The sequence below is a fragment of the Anas acuta genome, chromosome 17, assembly GCF_963932015.1.
Source record: "Anas acuta chromosome 17, bAnaAcu1.1, whole genome shotgun sequence".
Taxonomy (NCBI): Eukaryota; Metazoa; Chordata; class Aves; order Anseriformes; family Anatidae; genus Anas; species Anas acuta.
The window spans coordinates 8469771-8491948 of record NC_088995.1 but is presented as its reverse complement, the minus strand read 5'-3'; the positions used below and the strand labels follow the sequence as shown (position 1 = coordinate 8491948).

Below are 22178 nucleotides of genomic sequence, written 5' to 3'. Positions count from 1 at the left end.
CTAAGGGATGGAATTAATACTACCTATTACAAACACTGTCTGGCACCTCCTGAAGCCACCAGTTCTGTCTTATTTGGCAAACGTTCAGGTTGACGTTTTCCAAAACAGTTTCCAGAATTTTGGGGAATTTCAATAACAACAGTTCAACTGTTACAAAAAGCAAGGTTCAGGAAAACTAAATAACTTCTCAAGTTCAATGAACAAACAACTTACCCTTATACATTAATGGAACCTATTTCTCCCTTTTCCTCATCTCCGTAGGCTTGCTTCAGAGCAACAGTTTGGCAGAAGCATTGGCTTTATGCCAGGACATGCTTCAGCAGCTCAGCATGAGATTCTGGAAGAGCCAGAAGAGGGGGTACAGCCTATATTGCTCAATGCAAACATTTGTTAAGGCCTCCTTACCACAAAAATGATGAGTTGGGATGTTAAGATACACATTAAAAACGCCCAGGCTGTTTATGTCCTCTCCAGATCAAAGAGGAAACAGGCTGGTGCACCTCTTTCCACCCTCCCTGGATAGCAGATGTTTGTGTGACAGAAACAAAGCAGGTAGAATATAAATACATAAGAAGTGGCTGAAATCCTACAGTTTGGAGGCAGACCAGCCAGTGTCTTGTAGTCTGCTTAGATGGTACAGGTGAGAGGGGAATTGGAAAACAGATCCCAAATGACAGAGATTTAGAAGAACACAAACCTTCTGGAAATCAACTTGTGGCCCTCACTTCCTGGAACACAGAACAAGAGGTGGTGGGAGCTGGTCACCCCACGTACTGAGGGAACGTGAAGTCCCTCTGAAAGCACTCCAGGAGGTATCTTCTCATTCTCTTTTGGAACAAGACACTGCTTTTGTCACTGCACCTTCTCTATGCTGGTGAGGTAGACCAAATGTAGATCAGCTTGACACACTAGCCAACCAAATTCTATAGCTGCTACCAAAAGATGGAGGGATTTAGTCAAAGACTTGGCAAAAATTGCAAGGCCCAGAGCAAGCCCACAAAATATGTCAAAACAAAATGCCTTTAATCTTTAGCTATCAATGAACCAATCTCCAAAAGCAAGGCTGGTCTCATGGATAAGGCAGATTAACATCACCAGAATGCTGTGTCTAGTGATGATAAATGAATTGGTCAGAATCACCTTTTTTCCTTTTTTTTTTTTTTTGGCATGCTTTCCATCTCCTGGGTGCCTGACTGGAGTGCTGTTAACTCTTGGTTGCAAGTAATACTAAAGGGACTTCCCTTGAATGTAAAGAATGCATTAAAAATCAGAACCTGGTTTTGTAGAACATTAGACATCTCGCATTAAGCACCCAAAATTAGCAGATGTTTTTCCTATAATCTCTCTACCTTTGTTACCTGTGGTCAGTGAACATACTATCCTCTTATCTCACAGGAACATTGCAAGGATAATTAAGACCTGTGTAGCATTCTAATAGCATTTGGAATTAATAGTCACGTCCAAAGGAAGTGAGTATTTCTGTACTCAGAGCAGAGCGAGAAGTGTCCTGTAGGTAAGTTGTACTAGAGATAAAACATTGCACTAGAGATAAAACATTGAATCCAGTGAGTATCATTCACTACATACACTAAACAATGCAGAAAGCCCATACAAAAAAAAATATGACAACCGTATAATTGAAAATTATCATAAAGACTCAAGACTATAGGCAGAAGGCAGGGCTGGATAATCAGTCATTTCTTAACTTGTGAATGACTTTAGAATGTTAATATTTTGACAGTGGTATATATAGCACAAGTGTCATGTTGCTGCATACAGTAATTGTTCATTTCTAGACTCTGGTCACAAAGATAATTAAAATTTTCTTAAAGTAATTGCAGGCACATAAGACAGAAGTAAGAGGATAGAAATAGCAACCACATGTAAAGAAATATGTTTTCTGCTAATCAGGTGTAGTGGGAAAAAAAAAAAAAAAGACCTGCATCCTGGAATTTGAGGCTTCTGTTCCAACACATTTTTTGTGCTTGGCTCAGCACACTGTGTTTGACACTTAATTTTGTTACTGATGTCTTTTCCACTACAGTTGAAAACAGGAGAATAAAACTTGTCTAACAACTTGTGATAACAAAGTTTAACTTGTTTAGGAAATAACATAGCCATACATAGGCTCATCCCTTCCTATTTGTTGTAGACCCTCCTTCATGAGTGGCATTGTCATTTATGGACTAATTTCAGGTAGGATCAGCTGAAGCAGTTGACTTTCATGATTAAAAGTCTGTATCAAGACACTTCTACTGGAAACAGTAAAATATCTTTTTATAGTTAAAGAGAAGAAAGCTGCCATTTATGTCATTTTTTTTAAAAGGGCAATATTCTAGCATTATTAAGATGACTCTAAAATTAACTACCCTAAAAGGTTACGAGAAATATTCAAACAAACCAAGAACAAGATGCGATATTAGATAGTGTCTTTTCCAGGCCTTCTGTTACAGACACTATGACAACTGGTTCTTTTAAGACAACTCCCAGCCATATGAAGTCACACATCATTTTTCCCTCAACCTAAGAAACATAACCTGAAAATCTCAAGACAATATTAAAACGTTTTTGGAGTTTTTGAAGTTATTAATGATCATTTCTTCATTCAAAAGACTCTTGCATATCACAAAAATTCTCATACTGAGAGGTAAAGAAGTATCTCAGAGCTAATAGGCTAAAGCAGAAGCAGCTAGCTAGATTCCATGCACTATATTCAAGTAAAATTAAGCAAACCAACAACATATGTACTTCATAATGCTTTAAGAGATCTTGACAAGAACAACACCGTCTCAAGTAGGCTTCTTAATCTAACAATCAACTGCAAAAAGTAAGGAAACATATGATATGATACTAACCAATAAAGAGTTATAGAAGGATGTATATAATGAATGCTAAATAGCAATGGTCTGTGAAACTCATCAGGCTCCTGAAATCTTTTTGATATAAGATAAATAAGTGTCTGATACAGGTGATGGTGTTGATTTACATGTACACTGATATCTATAAAAGATAGATCATCTTCTCCCATGACACCCTGATTAATAGGACAGAATAATACAAAGTCAACACAAATTAAGCTACTTAACAACTACTGCAGATTTCAAAGCATCATTTATAATGTGAAAATTCAAGGTAGGTTAGGTACACTGTCTTAGAAATATATCAGGAAGGAAGTGACAGTCATTCATAAAAACGCTTAATAGCACAAAGACAACTTGGGGAAAACGTAAGTCTGCAGATGACAAATTCAAAGAAATAGCAGTTCGGGATTGAAGTGCTTTGCAGTTTAGGAAGCAAAAGGATAAAGATGACAAAGGTAGAAAGGTGAACAGATCAATTCAAGGTAAATATAAGACATTTTTGATTGAAGAAAGTAGAGTTATGTTGTGTTTTTTGTTTTGTTTTTAAACCAAAGTGAGTGGTAGGCTCTCTACCAAGACCAAAGAACAAAAAAAATAAATAAAATAAAAAATTCCTCAAGTGCCAAGCTATAGCCATGCTTGTGAACCTGAAGCAAAAATATATAATGCAAGATAGCCTGAAGGGCCACATGAAAACAGAAGTCAAACTAGGTGGTCCCTTCTGATCTTTTTATCTATTGTAATTAATTATATAGATAGGTATTTGGTGAATAGTAAGTAAATTTCTTCATGAGAAGCGGCCATCTCCCATCCAAAGTCATCATACTTCAGAGCTTGCAGTTTTCATCTCTCTAATTCCATTTTCACAGGGCAAAGGAAATGGATTGTATATTCTAGATGCTTTATCAAAGCCATTAACCTACCTGAAAATAATTTGGATTTTTCTTGTGAAAGGCAAGGACAACCCACACGCACAGATGCACACATTGAACACATCCCCTTAATGCATCTATACTTTAGGATGTTTAGCCCCCATCTTTGCTCCCTGTTAAAGCAGTCTACCTTTTTCAACTCTACAAGGTTTTGCTGACTCCAAAAGGCAGAAAAGGACTCACTGATTTTGTAGATTCCAGAGACCCTGAAGATAGGGTGTCTCGGCTGCCCCGACTCTTGGAACTGAGATGAGGTGAAGATGAAGGTGAGTCATCAATATAGGGCATCATATCATGATGTCGCCTCTGTTCTTCAGCACGGTCTGCATCGTACGCATAGCTAGGTGGTGTGCCACTGAACGAAGCATCTGTAAAACACAGGAGAAAAATCTGTCTGGTCAGAGTCAAGCTGGACAGGAGATGGGGAGACAGGCTGGTCAACCACAGCACTGCCGGTCTCCCACCTATGATGATTACTTATCAGTAAATCCAGAGTCACTGATAGTTAAATATAGACCAAGTGGAGGTGTAAATTTAATTAAACTTCTGTTGTCACCAAACATTCAATCATTTTAAGTCCTAAAAGACAAAGTCCTTTCTAATATTTAATACTGGTATTCATTTAATTGCAGTTCTTTTCCCCAAGTTCTACTTCAAAAGCATTAGTAGAATTAAATCCTTTTGCAGGCTCCATAAAAGTTATGTAGGTTTAGGAATGCAGTGGGTTAGGGTAACCAACTGTTACAAGAACAGATGATGCCCCTGCTGGTTTAGCAATCATAGGTAATACATAGCTCAAAAGAGGAACGGCTGGACTTGATGATTTTGAATATCTTTTCCAATCTAGATGATTCAATGGTTCTATGACTCTATAACTCGTTTCAGACCTCTCAGAACAAGAGGACTAGGAAAGAAAGGTCTCGAGTGTCAAGTGAACCGGCCTGCTGCCAAAAATAAAATCTTAAGAGGCCTTCTTCTATTGCCTGCTGCTCCTCCTCAATTTGGAGACTAATTCCTTAAACCAACAACCACTCTGCCCTCCACTCCCCCCCACCCCACCCCAAACCAACCAACCAAACAAGAAATTGACGGTGCTATGAAGAGCCACATTAACCATTATTGCATCAGATACCAATGAACTACTGAAGGAAAGATGAGTATCTTTGGTAGGGGCATACTGAGACCGTTTCTACAAAAAAATCTGTATTAAGGACGCACACAGAACAGAACAGTTCCCTCTACCATAAATTAGAAAGGTCTTTTACTTCTCTGCACAAATACACACAGAAGAGGTAATTTTCCTTTCTGCACAGGGGCACAGCAGCACTTGAATCTTGCCCAAGGGAAGCTGGAGACAACCTTCGAGGGGCCTGCTGCTGGTACCATGCACATGAAGCACTTACACCCAGCAGTGCCCAGAAGTGGTGCGCAGTAGCAGTTATGCCATTTTGTGTTCTGTGACCCATGCATGGTTCCTCTGCCTCTTTCAGTTACAAGTCACAAAACATCACTCTTTCCCCAAAACTGGAAAATAATTACAGCAGATTAACTAGATCCACTTTTATTGTAGCAGGCAAGTCTTACAGAAGACAAAGCCACAAACTAAGATTTATTTATTTTTGGTCTTGAGTCTAAAATTTTGTATTAATTTCACACTGGAACACAAGTTTTACTTGTAGAATATTTTCACAAATATCTAGGTTCTGCAAAACTAATAAGCAGCAGCTGCCAAGCATACTAATAATCCTGTTATACATCACTAAGGCAGGGTGGAGGAGTAACATTTTAGAGCCCACTTTCCTCCCTCACAGCAAACTCAGTTAAAGCATGACTCATTCCAGTAAAGGATGTGAACTTTGTGTGGAACAGAATAAAACTTGATCCATGTGGCTTATTCAGGAGGGAGAGCTGGTCGAGGGAATTTATGCAAACAATATACTGAAAACCCAACAATAAAGTCACTGTAGAAGCGAGCCTCTGTCTCAACTTCTACCAAATACCACCCAGCTAAATTACAGCTGTATATGAGGCCTTCAGGCTGCTGAATGCCCATGGCAATATTATTTTAACAAACTCAATGAGCTTTGTGTCACCCACTGCCTCATGGTATTACCTTGTGCTCAAGCCCTCAGAGTTTCTCAGAAGACTTTTAGATTGTGCAAGACCACAGGAATGGGGAAGGTAGGGAGAGGGGGAAAAAAAAAAAGAAAGAAAAAAGGGGCACATGTTCTCTGGAATGGACTTTTATTGAGATGTTAGAGGCCTTCCGGAGTTTCTCAACTGTTTGGAATATACCCTGTTTGGGTAAATGAAGGCTTGCAATGGAGTTGCTGAATAGGATAATCAGGATAATCAGTCACAAATAAAAAAAATAATACAATTAAATACATAAAATAAAATAAATAAAATATTTTTAGATATCCTGAAGTTGGATAATGCCTACAAACCTGCAAGCCAACCAGATCTCATTCTTGAATTGTCAAGAGCCCTTTGGCTAAAAGAATACGGAAGAGAAGACAGCATGGCCCTTGCCTTGCGCTACCCAAACAGGGGCCAAGTAACAACACCCTGTTGCTGTGCAGAAATTAAGGCAGGAATATTTCTTTCCACTCCCAGTGTTCACTTTCTAATTTTATAGTTTGCTCCATTTCTGTTAATGGGGGAGTGAACTAAATCTAAAACATTAGCAGAAAAGATTGGAGTGAATCACAGTATTTTCACTTTCCTCACTTTCCCCTGCTAAGAAGTAGGCTTCATACTTCTTGCATAATACATTCTTCTTTCTACTGCACAGGGAAACCTTTACCTGAAAGGGAAGGAAAGGGAAGGTTGGAAGACTTGAGTTTGAAAGAAGAAATTTATTCCTAGTTTTACAAAAAGATCCAGTCTACCTTTGAAGCATTCACTTTGTCTTCCTACCTATAAAAATGAAAATAAGACATCACAACAGGGAGTAAAGAGTGTCAATCCATCAGTGTCACCGACTGCCAAGAGATCCATGCCGAGAAAGCTCCAAATACAATTTAAGACTTTAATACTGTATCCTCCACACATTAAAAAGCTTAGAAGCAGTTATAATCCTTCTTTCTATTATTGCTGCATACAGCACTGAAATCCACCTATGGAGATTTTAATTATCTCTGAGGCAGACGGACTTTCTTGCTTTTATTCCACCATTTATTCCAACAGAAGCAAAGTATTATGGCAGCCAGATACACTACGCAAGTCCTAATACAAGTAACAGAGATAGACTTGCATCCCTCTGATTAGAGACCACTGTTGCTAAGGAAACGAGGTTATTCAGCTCTCCTAAAGCCAGCACAATGCTGCGCAGGCTGTTCAGGCTCTACCTGGAAGCAAAAACACTGCTGCAAAGAGGCTGGAGCCAGGAGCTCACCCAACACTCCCAGTTGTGCCAGGTGCCACTCTTGGAGGTGGCTGGTGGAAACAGTATCTAGAGGAAGATGAAGCACAGGTATGACAGGCAGTTGCTGACAGGGGACAACTAGGAAAAAGGGTAGGGATATAAGGATGCTGGGCTCAAATGAGAGAGCACCAGAAGGAAATACTGGGGACGGATGCCACTTGGGGTCTCTGCTCAGTTCGGTGAGCAGAGGAGGGAGCAGAAGCAAGATAAGCCATTACAGACGGGGAGCGAAGCACCAGCGCTGCTCTGCACACTGGGACCTGACTTAGCAACATGGCCACTTAACCCGACAAGGCTTAACGCACAGAGCTTATCCTCTGATAGCCAACGGGTAACAAACGCTCACGCTTCTCTCACCTGGCCAGCAGGATCCTCTCCTCTATAAGCAACTTGTAAGAGATCTCATCCTGTAAAGAAGAGTGGCAGCTGTGACTCCAGTGTCAAGAGGGCTTATTTCTGTAAGAGAAGCTATTTTGTTTTGGCCCTCCGATGATCCCTCAAAGTACCCTCCTGCACCAGCACAACCTTCAGGTGCAATGAACTGCTTGGGACTACAAAGGCTATACATCAATTTTGCAAGCACTGCTAAAAAAACCTCAAGCATTTACCTCTTGGTTCTGATGGCAATAGCTTCCTTGGCCTTGCTTTGCTGCAGCTTTTACAAGCCTGTCCCACTAACCCCCCTCTTCTCTTACTGCTTCCATCCTCTCAGCTCTCTTTATTTCAGTATGATTTGCTATAATTCAACATTCCTTTTCTCCATTTTTCTGTTCTTCCCCTTCTTCTAAGCTGCTCCCTTCCTTCACTGCATCAAAATTCACCTGGAGGGGGAGAATCTAACAAATCTGCAGTTAGACACAAATTGCTGCACTCAGTGACCGCACAGCAGGACCATTCCCTTGTCCTATTGCCTACACTCCTCCTGCTGTGTGTCACATTCATTCTTTGGGAGTATGAGATCACGTTAGAGATCTACCTTGCAAGCAGAAAGGAAAAAATAAATTGACTTCTAAGTTAAAAAGACAGATTAGCTGCATCTAATCCACAGCCATGCAGTGGTTTAAATGTGTCATACTTTTGCAGCATCACAGCATCCGTAGCTGCTTGAAAGGCTTAACAGCAGCACGCAGAAGTGCTTCCAAGCTAGCTGTGCTCCAGTTAATCTTACTAAGAGAGCGGTGAAGCCGCAGCAGCACAGACCTGCCTGCCTAAGTAAATACCTAGCATCCTGAAGGGGGTGGAGGAGTTGCACCTCATGCCAAAACCCCACATCACTGTGGCTTCATTGTAAATGGTATCAAGACTAGCACAAGTTTGCAGAGTCTATGCTCACACCAAAAACATTCCCTCAGTTGCAGAACTGAAAAGAGCTAAGGCAGTTTGCATGCTCTGCCCGTGCATTTCCATGCCAGGGAATGTGTAAGGCCACGGTTTGACACTGCATTGTCTTGGCAGCAAGAAAGGTCTAAGGTTTCCACCATCGAGCCATAAACTACAGCATGACCCTTTGCCTCTTATCCCCTCAGCTGTACAGCCCCACAAATGGCTGTGGTCCAGATAAAGAACTCAGCCAGCTCAAAGAAAAATATCTTGGGCAATTCCCTTCTAAGCTGGATCAGCGCTCTGATCTAGTTCATGGCACAGAAATCCCAACTGCAAGGCTACAGGCACGGTAGCTACCGAGTAGGCACACTTGAAGCTTGTATGGCTTTATGTTGCGCAGCTGAAAACGATGCATTAGCAAAGCACTGCTTCGGTTTCCTTTAGGCAGAAGTTCAGTCAGTTCCTGGATTTTAGACGTGATTGGTTTGGGGACAAATTGCCAGCATTTAACACTTTTCTTTCTCTCTCTCTCTCTTTTTTTTTTTTTCCTTTTTTTGTTAAATGTAACTTTTTAATAACTTTTCACTCATGGATATACCTTGCTGTTCTTAGCTCCAGTTTTTACATACCACCATTTGCTTGATGATAAGCAATGCAGGTTCATGTAATCGTATTTCTTAGTGCTGGCCAGGCTTCTTGGAGAAGGATCAGGGATTCAGTCCCAGCGCTGAGCACATGCAGAAGTACATCTGTGTGGATGGGCTGTGAATGCAGTTGCCTAGGGAATACAGCAGCACTCTCTAAAGAATAAAAACGTTAAATGATCGAAAACTGAGCATTTTGCTTATTTTCCTGATACCTTCTGAGTTATTTTCAAAACCAGGATGTAGTGCACTTGTACACTTTTGCGCAAAACTGAGATCCAGAAACAATAATTATACTGCCTACCTATAGCAGGAGCTTGTCCTAGAGCACAGGTCAGGTATGGATAAAAATAAATGCTCCATTTTCCATGTCATATCCCTATGGTTTTATCCTTCTCAGACTGATGAGGCAAAGGCTCTCTTAGGACACTGAACAGATTCAGAACAAACTTTCTGCTTACACAGAACAGAGACACAGAGCTGGAAGACAGCACACCTGCATATAAAGAGGTCTAGTGGAACCCAAAGGCCCCAGTCAAATATAAAATCAAGCTCATTTAGCAAACAACCAACCAAAAAAGCATTATTATTTTGCAAATCCTTTCTTCAGTATTAGATGAGCATGAAAACAGAGAGGAAATATAACAAAAGCTAGCTCCAAGCCTGCCTATGGCCTCAAGCATTAGTCCTCTCTTGAGCAGATGAAGACTGCCCAACTTTCTGTGCTAATTGATAGACTCCTATCATGTGCCACAGGAAAAAAACAAAAAAAAAAACAACAAAAAAAAACACCATCCATAGAGGTGGATCTTCCTTCAGCGGTGGGTGAACAACCTGTTAGGGAACACAGGTTGCAAAAGTAGAATCGTGGTGAAACACACATAGAACAGAGCCCACCCACAGGAAACACCCATCAACACCCAGATGAGACCGAGCTAAATGAGCACTTCATACAACGGAGCCAAGCTGGAGCTTCCCATCTGCAGGCAGACACGAAATGGGCTCTGAAAGCAAGCTGGATGTTGGTAACTTGCAGTGAGATGTTCTTCTGGGAATAGGATAGAAAAGAGGAAAAGAGGTTTCTAAATACAAGCTGGACTCTGAAATCACAACTTCAGCTTATATCACAACCAAAAAAGGAGTGCTGTGAACCCAAAAACTGGGCAGTTTTTCCTCAAATCACATTATTAATTTCAGGTTTGTATCCTCCTCTCTCCTGTTGTAATAAACCATCTTTCTGTAGAAACAACTATCTGCCACATGTAAAGTTTTACCCGAGCCCTCATTTTCTTTTAAGGATAATGGTGTGCACGTGTGCGTGTGTGCATGTAGAGATTGAAAACTGCATCAATGAAAATTGTATTTTTGAAGTGGAAGACAGATAAAACAATATGGAAGCAGCAAGACAGCTGGTGGCTCTCTCTCAACCCTCCCTCCCCAGGGGATCTCAGGCTATAGACTTTAACCAGCCCCCAAGAAACTTATGCCTCTACTACCACAGTCAAGCTTTATCCTTATAGCAGACAGTGCCCTTAAGTCATTAGAAGATGAATTAACTCCAGTCCACTTTTAATCTTTTAGGTGTGTCAAACCCGGATCATTAAATGTCTACAAAAGAAGACCAGAGATGTGTAAGCTGCCTGTATACATGTATTCTAGGAGCAGTTCATGCAGAGTCTAGAGGAGAGGACAGTTTGTGGCCCCCTGTTACTTAGACGTTCTGTTTGTTGCATTTTGCTCTGATTGGAATTTTCCTGGAGACAGATTTAACATCCACACAGATCCAGGCAGACTGAGGTTTCATGATGCAACCATGAGCCGCAAGCTGGGAATACTGAGTTTTGATCGGTTTTTCAGTTTTGATCAAACTGAAACACCAGGAGGGAAGCTGTACTGGGTTTGGCTGGGATGTTAACTTTCCTTGCAGCAGCCCACACAGTGCTGTGCTCTGCGCTTGTAGCTAGCACAGCAGTGTTATCACACCAGTGTTGTGTCTACTGCTGAGCAGTGCTGGCACAGCATCAGGACTCTCTCTAACCCTCCTAGGGGGTGGGCAAAAGGGAAACATCACCAGGGCAGCTGACCTAAATCAACGAAAGGGATATTCCATACCATATGATGTCACACTCAGCAATAAAAGGTGGAAACAGGAAGAAAAGGGGAGGGGTGGGCTCTCGTTGTGAAAACGTCGGTCCTCCTCCCAAACACCGGCTACGTGCGTTGAGGCCCTGCTTCAAGGACGTGGTCAAGCATCACTCATTTGTGGGAAGTAGAGTAATTTCTTTCCTCCGAACTTCCACATAGCCTTTACTTGTTTTGTGTTGTGTTTTTTTGTTTGTTTGTTTGTTTGTTTTTCCCTCTTTCCCCCTTCCTTTTCCCCTTTCCCTTTTTTCCTTTAGTTAAATTGTTTAACGATAATATTTCCTTAATTATTATTATTATTATTATTTTCCCTTTAATTAAATTATCCTTATCTCAACACGAGTTGTTCTTTACCTTACTTCTCCTCCTCATCTAAGGAGGGGGAGTGAGATAGCGGTTGTGTTTAGCTGCCTAGCATGGTAAAACCACCACAGAAGCATAATCATCACACACCATAAACTGGACAGAGGAGCCCATCAGATGACAACAGCTGTGATTTGGAGGAAAACAGGCTACATGTTTTGAAGATGTGGCCTTTCAAATACAGGGTGTCTCCATAGCAATTTGTAAGCTTTGGGATACACTACAAATGTGCTGTGTGTAACTAACATTGGAAAAGAAAGTTACCCACAGTTACTGCAGAAGGCAAGACTTGAACACTTCTTGCTGACTGCTTATGACCTAGTGGCTGCTACATGCCCCCCAGGGCACTTAAGGGATTTATTCACTATCACTTAAAGCCCTAAACATCAGTCAGTAAACACGTATGTATCAATGAGGTCTACATTCAGCATCACTGGCTGCAAATATGCTGCCAAGAGCAGAAGACAAATTCTCATCCAAACTATACTGTATTCCATTCGAGGACGAGTGTGAGAACACTTAATTCACAGGGCAGGCCACGGCCCAAAACAATGAAATTCCTGATGCCTTTTTTTCTTTTCTTACTGTTTCTCCTAAATGTTTAGCAGTAAGTCATATGGCACAGTGTAACACCCTGTAACATGGATGAATACCTCTTAGACTCCTGCCTTGGAGACAGCACAAAGTGAATCTGTTTCCATCCAGGGTCTACATCTCCAGATTCCTCTCCTGTTCTGTGTTGTCCCAGGCAGGCTGGAAACGTTTCCATGTTGAGTTCATGTTGGCAGTCAGGCCACTAGATGTTCTTGGCAAAGCAAGTCCCAGAGCAAACTGGAATGCCTTCCCAGTTTTTCTTTTCCATTCCTTACTCAGGATTGTGCACAAAATTTAGCTGCTTTGATTCACTGCATGCTTAACAGGCCGAAAATAAATTCTAGGTCTAGTCCTTCAGAATTAAAGCCTTTTTTCACTATGAAAATACAAGGACGGGTAGGTACATTCACAAGCACACACAGGTTTGCATGAAAATTTTTTTCACCAGAAAATTTAGCACTGACTCGATCAGAAGTGCAAGCTGACTACACTGGAGAAAAGGTTTCCATGAAAAATAAGGTAAAAAGGGAAAGCAGGACAAAAACAAGAACAACCCACACATGGCTATAATAAGAAGAAGCAAGAAGTCAGACTAGTTCCCTACAAAAGCTGGAGCTGCATTAGAAGAGGTAAAGTTTTTAGGATCCAGGCAGTTTCCCTTTTCTTTGTAGGCTCCTATCCACATCTTCCCCATTGTCCCATAACAGACCTGTTTGCAGGGAGCACAGCAAACCACAGCAGGAGCTGGCCAGACTAAAAATAACTGGAGAAGAGCATTATTTTGTAACACAGAGCAGCTCCTTATTCCATTTCACTGATCGTCTCCACAAAATGCATCAGCATAAACTGAGCAGAGAGGCGGGACGGAACAAATGCGACTGTTCAGGTCAGCACTACTGCTGTGCTCAAACTACAGCCTTGGTTTCCTTGCTAAAAAAGAAATCTAGTAACAAAGCCTAAAAGAAAACCGCATGTACTAACTCTTATCGGCAGGGCTGCTTCTCCCTCACCTACCAGGGTGCTGTTGTTTGTCTTGTGAATGTTGTGAATGGGTGAAAATTCAATTGAGCAATGATCAACATACTATTTACTATTATGCTCTCGAGGTTGTTTCAGAATTTTGCAACCACTTCAAACAACGTTTGGCCACAGGACACTAGAGAGAAGTAGAAGGGATTACATGTAGAAATTAATAGAAGCAAAATGGACCTAATTGTCACAGCGTGGTCTGTTAGCAAAACACACACACACACACACAATGTATATATTCCATTTCCTGTATTTACCTAGAGCAGACCAAAAGTCCTGCCATGCAGAGAGGAAAGCGCCTGTTAAAACAAGGGTTTAACTGAAGTGACAGGTTTGGGAGAAGGAAAAGGAGGACCAAGCCTAGGCAGCAGGGGATATTTAAAGACTATTAAAAAAAAAAAAAAAAGCAGTAAACGTGCCTGATAAGAATATCTGTCTGTGTCCAGATCTTCATCCTCTCTCAGGATGAGCTGCTTTCATTTTTTTTTCATGTTGTTTTGTTTTCCCACTAGTGCAGCATGGACACTGAGAAGCCAATAAAGCTGGCTGCTATTTTCCTGTTTACACTGTAAATCATGGACATCTTTCTTGTTACACTGTAAAATATATCAAGAGAGATTGATTTACCATCTTGGCCTGGAACAAGCAACCCAAGCTTCCTAGGCAGATGGCTCTGCCTACACCACTAACAACCTTTTCTGAACACAGCTGCTGCCCAAGCTCAGTGCCTTCCTGTCATCTGGCTAGAGAAAACAACAGTTTTGGTGTAGTTCATAACCACAGCAAGATAGTTACTTCTTGTTTTTGTTTTTTAAAGGGTGCTGAAGGTGAAACACAGCTCCCCAGCACCATTAATAAATACCATCTTTTCCCCACCTCTTTTCCTTTGAACCTACCAGATAAGATGAAGGTAGTTGGGGTCACACATCAAGGTTCATTCTGTGCTATTATATTATATTCTCCCCTGACATACCATACCATCTTTTCTCCCTAACTGCCTGTTGTTGCTTTATTTTTCTCCAGAATCTGCTTTTGGAAGGGAAATTCTCCTCTATGAACAGATTTAGAAAAACATGATTCAAGTGCAAGCAGCACAGCAGTGCCAGTCAAAGCTCTCAGTGAAGCCAAAGAGCAGATGAGAGGAAGGACCTCTCAGTCCAAGCCTGTGGTTCCCTCCATCAAACACCAACAATGCTGTTTTACACTTCAGCGTCACTGACTGGTTCATAGCTCTTCACATTTTAAAATATGGCAGGATAAGAGGGAGCTTATTTTGATAACACAGATGTGTTACATCACCATTTCATTGAGTCCCACCACTTCCCCAGCATGAAGGAGCCGACAAGTACCAAGATTGTGAAGCCACACTAAGGGGAAGTGCCACCGAACGCCACTGAACTTGACCCAAAGGGAAATAGGACCACACCGGTCCCAACTCAGGTGCACCAACCTCTGTGGATGACAGTCTCCCCAACAACTTCCTTCTGCATGCAGAGTGGTACCCACAAAGCAGAGCTCCTGCTTGGACAGTAGGTCCCAAAGCAAACAACCAGAGGTCCTCTCACCCAGCAAGTCACAAAGTAGTTCCACAAGGCAACTTTGAACCAAGGGCTGAGCTCTTGTGGCTCCCTGTAGTTAACACGGGAGCTGCTGGAGGTTTCAGAGGCACGCAGACCCGGTCAGGATCAGAGCCCAGCTGCTGGGGCAGACAGCTGCAACCACCACATACGCACTTCTCCAAGGGCACCCAAGCTGTAATTCACATCAGCTAGTGCAGAAGAGGGCAGAGCAGAAGAGGAACTTGCCTGTGAAAGAAGGTTTCAGGCTGTATCCCACCATCCCCGCTTTCCTGCACAAGGCCTTATCTTTCCCTAGTGGTGATGGAAGCTTGTTAGGAAAACACTGGACACAATACACACAAAAAGTACTAAATACATATATCAAGTGTACATATACACCACAACAGAAGGTAGATGAGGTGTCCCAACTATCTAGGCTGTCCTAAAACAGGTTGAACCCATGGGATCCACACGAGATTCCTGCTGAGCAGTCTGCATACCAGGGTAGAGTTTAAAAGGTTAGCCAGTGCAGCATGGATTCTTATACACAGCAGACACAGCCAGTGAAATGCTTGCTCCTGTTAATACTTTCATTTCCAAATTCCATTGCTTAATGAAAAGGTAGAGAGCAGCTGAGTAGTCAGTCACAGAATCTCAGAAAGGCTTGGGTTGGAAGGGACCCCAAAGACCGCCTAGTGCCAACCCCCTGCCATGGGCAGGGATGCCACCACTAGGTCAGGTTGCTCAGGGCCTCGTCCAACCTGATCACCTTGAACACCTCCAGGGATGGGGCAGCCACAGCTTCCCTGGGCAGTCTGTTTCAGTACTTCACCACCCTCTGAGTGAAGGATTTCCTCCTAACATCTAATCTAAATCTGCCTTCTTTTAGTTTAAAACCACTCTGCTTTGTCAGTGTAAAAAGTTTCTATCTTTTTCCTTTTTTTTTTTTTTAAGCCCTCTCTAAATACTGAAAGCTGTATATGCACTTAGTACTGAGCATCCACAGAGCCACCTATAGCTACAAAGATAAAAACATCAAAATGAAGCAAAATCTAAAGTTTTCAAGCCATCAACACAGGGGTTCAACAAGTCTTTTGTATGATACAAGAGAACTGAACTTTGTGCATAAGTGCATTGCAAAGACACACATATTTCTCTGGTGTGTGGTCTAGATGCTGAGATAATAGAAACCTAAATGATTCTTTGGCCTCAGTCTACTGAAGTTAAAAGAGGTGGGAAAATATAAATTCAATTTCTGTTGCACTGGAAGGTGGTTTTACCCCACCTACTTTCAAACAACTGACTTAGCAATGGTGTCACCCTAAATTCCTCATATAGCCCAGAGGTATTCAGACAAAGATGTTAGATAGGATAAATTGCTTACAGGAACGATCCCTCATTTGAAAACAGAAGAAACTGTCAGTTATGCACTGCCCATCGGATGGAAAGGATCCAGGCCACAGTTTCTGTCTTGACCAAACCATTCTGGTGTGGAAGATTAGCCAGACACAGATACTTCCTCGGAGCTAAGTTGTACATACAGCTAGTCTTTGTGCCAGTAGCAGAGCACACACCCAGAAGCATGGCTGCACTCCTCCATGCAGCACAGCTGCGGCTCCTGGCTGCTCTGAAGCTTCGCTGCCTCCTATCTTCGCTCCTTTTAAAAGGAAATGTGTTTGTTTATTTTAATCACTTGTCTTTCATATCGTGTTTGTAGGCAAACATTTTGAGTGAAAACATCAGAGCAAAACCTAACCCTCTTTAAATGGAGCAAATGTACAACCAGAAGCAAGTAAAACACAACAGGGAAAAATAAAGGAACACTTGTACATCAGCACTATATTTAGATACTGCTTTACTAGGACTTTTACAGAAACTTGGAAGACATGTTGTGTTGATGCTTGGTCCAGCCTTAAAAAGCTCCAAGCAATTTCACACAGCCCTGAAATAGAAGTTCTGACGTTTTAGACTGCGAGCTGCACAAAACAGACACTGTTCAACAGCACAGTAACTGTTTTCTACACAGCTTCTGCACACATCTACGTTCCCTGGATTAATTCTTCAGTTTTATTTTCAGCAGCATTTTTAAACAGCAACTACGCTGCCTGACATACTAATGCACTTTGATAGGTTTGAGATAACTCGGGAATTAATGGGACAAGACAAGACTCCTGTCAATAGTACTATAGCAGAAAAACAGAAATACTACTTGTAAGTCTCTGTGTGGGACTGAGGTGCCAAACTTGGGATTTGCCTGCATGAAGTGGGAAGCTGATCCCTGCCTCCAGAGTTAGGTTTGCCCAAAGTGGAAAACAAAATAAAAACAAAACTAGTGAACAAAAAACCAAAATGTTTAACATGAGATTTTCTTTATTTCCTCATAATGGTGCATACCACAGTACAGATTTAATATAGTTCCTGCCACGCACCCACCCAGCAGCATGGGCATACAGCTTGATTACAAAAGCTTCACGTGGCAGCAGAAATCCTGCTCAGAACATCTCTACCACAAAACAACCACCACCACCTTCTAGTCTCCTATTCTGTCTCAAATAGGAATTTCTGATCCAAAACAAACAAACACATTAAAAATAGGAAGGAAAAAAAAAAAAAAAAGGTATCTTGGGAAAGTGAACTAAAAGGGGAGTACTGGCACAGAACGTGGGCTTGACTTTTTGGTACCACACTGGTGCCCCATAAACCCAAGTAATTCATGAAAATAAAGATTTAGACCCTAGCTACTTCTGCAAATTTTAGTCAAGATCCCTGGCCGAGAAGCTTTCAATCAAAGCAGCGTAGGTCATAAAACCAGCAGGTGTTAAAGATACTACAGAAAAGGACAGCAAGTAGCAACGGAGGAAACCGTTCACAAAAACCAGACGGCAAACATCCTCGGGCACTTTCTTCCTCTTAATGATCACAACCGTTTAAGTTGTTAGTTTCACATCAGCAACACAGGGCTTGTGGACCACAAGTGGCTAGACAGAAGGAACTACAGGAAGTGAAACGTGCCTCTTCTGTCCTAAAATAAAAATGGGCTGGAGCTTAGTACCAACTGATCATTTCATAAAGGGCAAGCTGTCTTTTAGCAGCAGCCTGCTAGGGATGAAAAATGATGGAATAGTCTCATTTTTATTTATGGGTTTGTTTTTAACAGATGGGGATGAGAGGAGAAAAGAAACAAAACAAGCGTAATTCATCCTCTTTACATACTAGTGCAGAATGTAACCACCAAAAAAAGCCTGTGAAGACTTCATAAACACCCACACCAGTGACCCATGTGCACTAATGGGTCTTAATAGGAGGCTGTCATGAAGCTGGAAGCAGAATTCAGGGAGCAATGTGCCCTCCATCTGCCTTTCAGAGATGAAAGTACTCAGTCCACAGTTTCGTGTCAAGCAGATGTGTTTTCTTGCCTTTGGTTAGGATGCCCCTGTTCAATAGGAGCATGAGGAGCCACACGGTGCCCACGTCTATCACAAGATTCAGTACACTTTCTCCTCTGCCTATGAGCAGCAGATGTTGGCAAATAGGAGGGGAATAAGAAGAGAAAAAAAGAGGTACAGCTGACCCTTGTCATAGGGTATGACGATTCTGTGATTCCAGTGTAGCCACATGATAGCCCAGACATCGCATAAAGTGGATATGAACAAAAGGACTTGGTTCCTTAGGCACTACAAGTGAGTACAGGGCCTTCCAACAGCCAGCTCTCTCTTCCCAAGTCTGAAGTCACGCACACCTGCTATTCTGCCACCAAGAAGCAGAAAGGGCCACAGGAGCAAAGGTGGTGAGAATCTGAGGACCTGGAGCACTCACGTAAGGGACACTGTACCACAAAGTACTGATACTGTTGTCGTTCCTTGGTTATAAGGACTTGAGCCCACCACAAGCCTCATTTCCTTGGCCGCCTCGCTTTCACAGGGAAGGACGAGCGCTGACAGGTCCCTAGAGAACAGGAGCCACCACTCCTGTTCTGTGACTGCTTCTTGGAAACCAGGTTCCCCATGGGACCTGGCAAAATGCCAAAGTGAAACACAAAATTTAGTAACAGCAGGATCTGCAGCCCGACAGTCTCCCAGCACACAGACTTTTCTAAAGGGATTACTGGCTATCAGCCAGTCTCGGAGGGGGCTCTTCAGATGAGGCTGGCACTTCTCCCAGGAGAAGGTGTCACGGGATGACACAGACACTGGGTAACAGAGGCATATCAAGCCAGCATGCACACACTGCCTATCAATCCACTTCAATGATCAGGGAAAAGTAGTTACTGCGACAGAGTGAGGGGCTTGCCAGGTGACAACGTTAACTCTGCAGCTACTAGCAGGGCACCAAGCTGCTTAACACTAGAGCATCCCTTAAACAGGGAGCTTATGCCTTCCTCCTCCGCTCCATGGCAGGTAGGTGGCACAAGTGGAACCAGTGCTGACCAGAGACCATGCCATGTCTCGGCACTCCTATGGCCTGGTCTCACAAGGGCATTATTGTGTGATGCTGTCTCACCAGGTGCACAGAAACAACCAGCAGGTACTGCTGGCTCTGGAGAGTGCAGGCAATCATGCTGTGCTTCATGCTGGGGAGCACAGGGACAGACACAAGCAGATATTAAGAAAGTTTGTGCATTCAAAACACAGATGTTCAAAACCCACCACTCAGCAAAAGCTCGGAATGATCATTCTGCAAAATACTAAGCTTCCCCCTGGGTATATGATCTCTTATCCAAATCCATACTTACCTTTCAGGAGTACAAACAGCCCAGAATTAAATGTCCCTTTCTTCCATTAAAGACATTTTCACTCTAATCTGCCCTCTGGACAGGACAGGCTTGCCTTTCCCCTTTGCTTCCCTCTGACCAGAATGTAAAAATTTTTCTTGCCTAGTATCCTCCAAGAATTTCACACTTTTCTTGCTTAGCCCACAAAGTCTGCTGAGATGTCAAGCCTCGAAAAGTTTTTGCATGTGAATATTTTACCATCCCCAGCATTTTCTCGAGACAAGACGAATGCTACCGTGTACAGCTGTCCAAGTGCCAGGATACTTGGCACGCGACACAGCCAGTTGCTCTATGCAGCTTGGTAAGAAACAGTAAGGATTTTTACCTCAAATCCTGTTCATAACCCACGGTTCCTACTGAATGCTGCCCATCGGTTACTGAGATCCTGAGAATGTAACAGCACAGGTCATGTGCACAGCTCTTGCTCCACATCTGGAGGCCTGCAGACAACGGGAGGCCGCGGCTGCCGCGTGTGCCAGGAACCTTCAGGCACCGTGCAATCAACTCAGCTAGTTTTGTGGTTTAGTGCCTAGCCTCAAAACACCACATTACCGTTTTGAACCTACCAAAAACAGCTCAACTAATGGGCCCAAATGCTGCATATAAAACGTATTTAAGGGAGGAGAGAAGGGGGAGGAAAAAAAAAAAAAGGCATGAATAGAAACCTTTATGTCAGGAGTTACTCCCCATCTGGTTGTTGTGTATTTTAAATCTCTCCCTCCCCACTGCCCGTGGTTACTGAGTTTAATACAAGGGAACCGCCTTGGACATGCCCCTCCTGCTTAGTTTCTTTAAATGGTAAGAGGTTCCCATTTAGTTTCAACACAATAACTGAGCTAGTCAAAGCTATCTTCCCTGTTGTCAGTGGTAGTCTTACCCCAATCTCATGCTGGATATGAGAACTATGGCAGTAATATACAGTGGCATCCAATGCCAAGAACTCTTCCATTCTTTGTATAGCAGAGCCCATGAGAGCAATCCTACAGAACAAAGCTCTCAGTCGGTGTTGAGAAGAGCTCACGCATGGAAAACGAAGTGGCATTTCTTGGGATGTCATTACTTGCAAGAATTGGAGCACAGACATCCTGTAGTAGTGTCCAGAAGAAATGGAAGAAAAAAAATGAAGGCTTGAAATTGCAGTTATGAACAAGCAGTTGCTATAAAGGGAAACCCACCAAACATTTTTTTGTTTTTCTGCAGAAGCAAAACAATCCCAATAATTTCTGAAAGCTCCTTCAGTACTCCATGCAAAAGGGTCAGGAATTCATGGTTACAGAGACTTTTACTGCATTAAAAGAATCGAAAATTTTCTCCTACTTAAATGGCGAACACGTGTAATGTCAGCTGTGTAATAGATTACGCATGTGAGTTAATGCCTCTCCTGGCAGTAGTTAATGGATGAGCCTGGTAACATAAGAATTATATCAAAATTCCACCGCAAAGGATAAAACTAATTTACATGGAAATAGTTTGCACAGAGAGAGCTAGAGCTGCAAATTAGGAGGACTAAAACTTAGTTTAGGTAAGTTTCTCTCGGCAAGGGTAAGGACAAAAATTCAATGAAGAGCAGAGGAGCTGGTCACAAACAGAGAATTCAGTCCAAGAAGACAGGCCAGCAAAGAGAAAGTGACTTCTTCGAGAACGACAGCTGGAGAAAGGAAGTCCTGGCATGCAGGAAACCCAAGGCAGAAAGCACTTCACTTTCCACACCTCCAGGACTGCTGAAAATTAGGAGTATTCCAGTAACTTAAACTCAATTGCTTATAACATTACAGCCATCTGAATGCAATCAGAGTGTTCTAGAAACTGGCTAAACTTACCACTCCTTCCAGTATCACTTGGGCAGCACAACAAGCTCAGTTCTCCATATCTTGCATGCACACAATGTCTGGCTAAAAAACATAACAGCCGGTGATTCACAGCAATCACTGGAAAAGTCTCTAGGAAACTCTCTTTTGCAAGGTTTGACGGTGTGGCACCATGGTTACTGAGACAATACAAGGAACAAAATCCTGCTGTATATCTAATCCCTTTGTGTTCAGCCATCTGGGACAGCAAGACCTTTCATGGAATAGGGATGAGCCCGAGTATTCTAGAAATATCGCTGTTCATCCAAGAACCCTCTCTAACTTGTAAAGATGTGCTAGATTTATTATTTTATTCATTCTTATCAGGTCATGAAATAAAGACAACCACTAAGATTTGGGTATTTTGTTCAGCATGACAACCGTTCAGACTAGTGTAGTAAGAAGCAGAATAGTATCCAGAAATGTCTTGATTTCCTCCACTTTAAAATTGAGATGACAACAGCTTATATGCAGAACTATCAAGCAAAAACAAAAACAAACAAACAAACAAAAAAAAAAAACACAAAACCACAAAATTATTGGAGATCTTTGGGCAAAAGTCCATTATTACAGGTAACTAACTCAGCTGCTCATTACTTAGGCTAGCCACTTGCCAGGAAGTACGCACACAACAGATCCATTTCCAAAGAGGAGAGGTTTTGGTAGGTGGATCAGGACAGGCTACA

The 22178-nt window shown here is 42.3% G+C and overlaps 1 protein-coding gene across 2 annotated transcripts in view; it reads right to left on the bottom strand.

Annotated features, from left to right (window-relative positions):
• The window catches only part of BCR (BCR activator of RhoGEF and GTPase), a 102138-nt gene that overhangs the window by 51134 nt on the left and 28826 nt on the right, over window positions 1-22178 (bottom strand). For both annotated transcript variants that reach the window (XM_068701298.1, XM_068701299.1), the window contains exon 2: window positions 3977-4161. In XM_068701298.1, coding sequence (XP_068557399.1) covers window positions 3977-4161 — 185 coding nt within the window. The remainder of the gene's footprint in view (window positions 1-3976; window positions 4162-22178) is intronic.